General features: G+C 35.6%; 1 protein-coding gene across 2 annotated transcripts; it reads left to right on the top strand.

Annotated features, from left to right (window-relative positions):
- Window positions 1–393: 393 nt before the first annotated feature.
- VSX1 (visual system homeobox 1) lies at window positions 394–4,546 on the top strand. Of its 2 annotated transcripts, none has more exons than XM_072140684.1 (5): window positions 394–849; window positions 1,454–1,532; window positions 1,866–1,989; window positions 2,124–2,304; window positions 2,648–4,546. In XM_072140684.1, exons 1-5 carry the CDS (start codon window positions 468–470, stop codon window positions 2,914–2,916), a joined length of 1,035 nt encoding a protein of 344 aa, XP_071996785.1. In that variant the 5' UTR covers window positions 394–467; the 3' UTR covers window positions 2,917–4,546. The 2 variants fall into 2 exon arrangements, with proteins under 2 accessions (XP_071996785.1, XP_071996784.1); XM_072140683.1 differs by having other exon boundaries at window positions 2,124–2,322.
- Window positions 4,547–5,208: the final 662 nt, after the last annotated feature.

The raw sequence follows: 5,208 nt of genomic DNA, 5'->3' as shown, positions 1-5,208 counted from the left end.
GTGTTGGTAATATCAGTACCCCCTGTTGTGGTCTGGTAGTTATGTGTCAGAATCAATCAGGGGGCAATGAAAGGGAGGGGTTTTAACTCACTGTGTTAGGTCACTATGTGCCATTCACTAATAGACAAAGGGTCTCCTCAACAGATGTAAAGTTAAGTGAAATCTGCCATTCTGCATAGAAAAAAATGACCACGAGGAGGAGGGAGAAGGAAACAGGAGGTTAGAGCCAGGGAATTTATCGGATTGAGAAGGATAGGGGGAGTTGGGGGTGAATTGGTGCCAATTAATCCTGTGGGATTGAGAGGGAGGTGGAACCATCACTAAACACGACGAGGGGCATGTCCAGGAGCTTATTGGAGCTGGGGAGCAACATAAAAACCCCCTGCCTGGCACTGACCTCTTATATCCTTCAGATCAGCCCAGTAGTAGGAAAAGAGAAAGTAAACTTATCCCATATTCCTACAGTCATGACTGGGCGCGATGACATCTCAGATGGCAAATCAAAAGTGAAGATCTTGGCACCAAGTGCAGGAAATGAGAAGTCAGGACGTTTTCATGGACCTGCAATGAGATCCAAGGGCTTTGCCATCACTGACCTGCTTGGTCTAGAAGCGGAGCTACAGCCACCGTCAGTCTCTATTCCCAGCTGCGAAGGTCCAGGAGGAGGTCTTGGAGGAGTCTCCATAACTAACGGCTCTCTGCCCCTTGGGTTGGGGTTTCTGTGTGGTTTTGCCTCTCAACAACCCACTGGGACTACATGTCTTCTCCCAACTCACATACCATTTCTCCAGCCTAGAACAGATCATCAATACCTCCACAACTCAGACAAGCACAAGGAAAATATCTCTGGTAACTAAAAATTTACTTGTATGAAAAATAATTTAGCATGATGCGTTTTAAAACATGTTATATGAAATCCCTTTAAAATGGGATCTTATCCACATTAATGTAATGGGAATGTGTTTCCGTGGATGAAAAAGTTACCATGTTTACTTTATGGTTTGACATTGTATTAGTTTGTTATAGTCCTATTTATATGTGTGGTTGCTGGTGGCTCGCACTGTCTTTCCTGGTGTGACAGCAGCTTGAGAAAGTGATTTCTCTAGAAAACGAGTCCTGGATCAGAGAGCTGTCCAGCTTGTATGACCTTTCTGTGGTGCTGAATGGTTGCATGTAAATACACCACACAACTTTCCCTTTAGCCTGAATTGAGCTTATGTGACAAGCTAATGGATTGCTCTGTCCTTATGTTAACCACTTAACACACACAGCAGCTCCCTCTATAAATCTCTCTGTACTTAAATAGGAAATACCATAACTAGTTTTTTTTATTATGTCAATTATCTATGGTTATTTGATGCTCCTCAACTTATTTTTAGCTACTTATTATTCTATAAAGTACAGTGATCAATACAAAAGTTTGTGTAATAACTCGTATTGTCTGCATTTCTAGATGATGATAGTCTCCTTGGAGATAAAAGTGATCTGAAAGCATCTGGCTCACAAGCAAAAAGAAAGAAAAGAAGACACAGGTAATTTGGATATCCTTACATTTGGCGACTTTAATAGGCCTGTAGATCCACTTTAACTTATAATATTCAGATGAATAACACATAAATTCCAATTGTAGTGATGCTTATAGCCCCATATACACTACAGAATACTAATACATTCAGACCCAACCCAATAAAGTAGACCCAGGACAACCAAAGGGTTTAGATCAACGCCCCTGGACCTCACACTAAAGCAACTTTTCATGCTCATTATGGTTTATTTTGTGATGAGAGGGATGGTGATATGGGCTGGGGGTTATATATTTTGGTAATTGATGGCAATGGTCTATAATTGTATGTCTATATCGGCAGGACTGTATTCACTGCTCATCAGCTGGAGGAATTAGAGAAAGCCTTCAATGAAGCTCATTATCCTGATGTGTATGCCAGAGAAATGTTGGCTCTCAAGACAGAACTACCGGAGGACAGAATACAGGTAAACATTGAAAAATATTTACCCACTTCTGCAACATCAAAAATGGGTAGAAAGTGGCACTATAAGTGCAGATAATTCTGATTTAAAGATAGTTTAGGTACTAATTGAGGACATTTTGGTATTCTGTATTGCAGGTCTGGTTCCAGAACAGGAGGGCTAAATGGAGAAAGCGTGAAAAGTGTTGGGGCAGGAGCAGTGTTATGGCAGAATATGGGCTCTATGGTGCCATGGTAAGGCACTCCATCCCACTACCCGAGTCCATCATCAACTCAGCAAAGAATGGACTTGTTGGCTCCTGTGCTCCTTGGCTGTTGGGTGAGGAAGCTTTTTACGGTAGATACCTTAAACTCTATCTTTCAAAAGTCATAATATGTGTAAATCCAGTCAAATAACAAAAATTCTTATTACAGTTTTCATGTTTCATTGATTTAATAAAAAAAATACTTTCAACGACAGGTGAAGCTGATTTCATGGAAAATTATATGTCATTTTAACATCCTAAGATTTCATATTCCTAATTCCACATTCATCTTTAGAGTTGGATAGGATAAAACTGTGTTCATGTTTACAAATTCAATGTAAAAGAAGTAAAAAAATACATTTTACAACATGTTTTGAAATTTGTTAAATAAACTATGTTTTTGTCTATTTTTTTTAGGAATGCACAAAAAGTCTTTAGACATCACCAGGAAAACAGATTTGGATGAACAAACGACAGATAATTACAGGGGGGAACATCATATTGAGAACCTGTTATCCAGGACATCTGACTCCCATAGAAACACTCAGGAAAAAGGCAATAGTATGGACACTTCTGAAGAACGAGCCATTGACCTCTCAAGCACAGCGAAACAAGAGACACCGTGCAATATGAGGCATGGATCCAACAGAGACAGTCATAATGACAGCACAGACAGCGAGCATTGAGTTGACTGTGTGTACAGGCAGGTAGTGGAGGTGGAAATGCTTTGACAATTTGCTAAAGCCAGATACAATCATGGACTTTACCTGTTGCACATATATTTCGATCAACAATTGCTGAAAATTTGATTGCAGGTTTTTATTGAGGGCATCTCCTCATCAGAACATAAGCTAATTCTGTAAAAAATTGTACAAATTATTTTTTTAGTTTTTTTATGTATACAAAAATAGGCAATAGGTTTTTTGGAATTCTCTTGTACAAACCAATGTTTTTATCTGTATATAGGTAAAAATGACTCCAACAGATCTGAAGTGTCACATCAACACTTAAAATGCAACAACAAATATTCCTCATCAGTCATTTTGGTGAAAACATAAAATAAGAAATAGAATTTGGCTTTGATAGCTGTAGCTTCATTTATAATACCATCTAAAACTCTAACAACAATCTGGTTCACAATTTTAAAAAAATGATAACAAAAGATAAAATAACAAAATATAACAAAAACAAAAATAACATAACAAATAACATAACCAAATTGGTTGTATACCAATAAAAAAATTATTCTTGGGGAAAAATGAAGATGAAATAAATTATGAACGTTATTTTATCATGTTTCCAAGGTATTTTTTTATTTGCTATTAAAATACTTATTTTATTTTTTATTATCTATATCTAGGAAAACACTTTTAGAAATGCATTCCTATATTTATATTTAAAAATAGTAAGGCTAAAAAACGTTTGCTCCATCAGACTGCATAAAATTTCTGGATAATTGATATTACGATTTTATGATAAAAATTAAGCTTTCAAAATAATTTTAGTTTTGCGAAAAAAATTGCATTCATCTCAAATATTTTTTATTCCCCAAACATGAAGATATTCCATTTTTGAACACAACATGATTTGAAAATAAATTTTTTTCTTACTATTGAATAACAGAATGTAAATTTGAAGTAATTCAGATCTGTTAAATCTAATGTTCTCTCCAAATGGGAGTTAAACATTTAAAGTTGTTATAAAAGCAAATTCTGGGTACAATATTTTTGCATTTTGTTAGCAAAAAATTTGTTGTATTTTGGTAACAATTTTTTTCATCAATGTTCATTATCCAAAAAAAGCTGTTATATTTTTGTCAACTAGGGTCAAGGTTTTGAAGAACTACTTGTCTCTCACTTGATGCATCGGCTATGTTAACATTTGGTCAGAGGGGGGCAGGGGGTGTCATAATTTCAGCTTAAATTTCAGTCATGAAAATCTAAAAAAAAGTCAAGAGCCTTATGCAAAATCTTTGTACATTATGTAAATAAATAGAAACTTTTATAAGCTCAGATAGATAAACTGAGCATGTTCATTACTTATCTATGCAGAAAAGAAAAGGATGTTAAAAAAATTCTCAACAGAAGACATTTGTTTTCATCAAGAAAATATTCTATATTTCGTGAAGAGAGAATAGTAAACGTTTTGTAATTATTTGAACTGTCTGTAAATCTGTGTTCTAATGTTGGGCTTGTGTCATTGCCATTTTATATTTATGTATTGAAGCACTTTGGTAGACAGGGGTTTGTTATATTTTATCATATATTTATTACATATAAACCAATAAAGTTTTCTGTTTCTTTTATTTGCAAAAAACAGTTGTAAATGTTTTCCAAAAGTGCAAAAATGTAAGTGATTGTTAGAAAGCCCTTTACACCCCTGATACAAAGAAAATCACACACAAGGAAAGGGTCTTGTGCTGTTGCTTGTAGCCTTGCCTATTGGTAAGTAAACATTGCTACCCCTGATGTCCACAGGATGTGGTGGTACACGGTGCCCCCAAGGAGGCCGTGAGTTAGCCATAGTTCAGGTTGTGTGCTTGAGACCTAAGTGATCTTAGAGGAGATGATTAACTTTTCAATACTTCTCAATTTCCTACACAATGTACTGTGTTTGTCTTTTTGTCCTGCTGACTAGATGAACAGATATATACATGTAATGCATTTCATCAATTCAATGGTCATACATTGGTATATATACCAGTAACATAACATAGGAAACATAATGCAGTAATCAAACAAAACCATAAACCACAGCAAAAGTCTTCAACTTTCTTACAGACTACATAAAAAGTACTGGACATAATTAAGGCCTGCCCACATGTTTTTTTTGCTGGCTTTGAAATATTTTATGTAGCCAAGGGTTCATATGTCTACTGCCATGAGTATGATGGTCCATGATGTAATTTATACAAACTCATGTGAACTATATAGAACGGTTTGTTCACAGGTATACTAAACCTTCAAGATATTATATAG

This window comes from Engystomops pustulosus, chromosome 3, assembly GCF_040894005.1.
Source record: "Engystomops pustulosus chromosome 3, aEngPut4.maternal, whole genome shotgun sequence".
NCBI lineage: Eukaryota > Metazoa > Chordata > Amphibia > Anura > Leptodactylidae > Engystomops > Engystomops pustulosus.
Note: the sequence above shows the minus strand (reverse complement) of the source record. Positions and strands in the feature narration are given on the sequence as shown.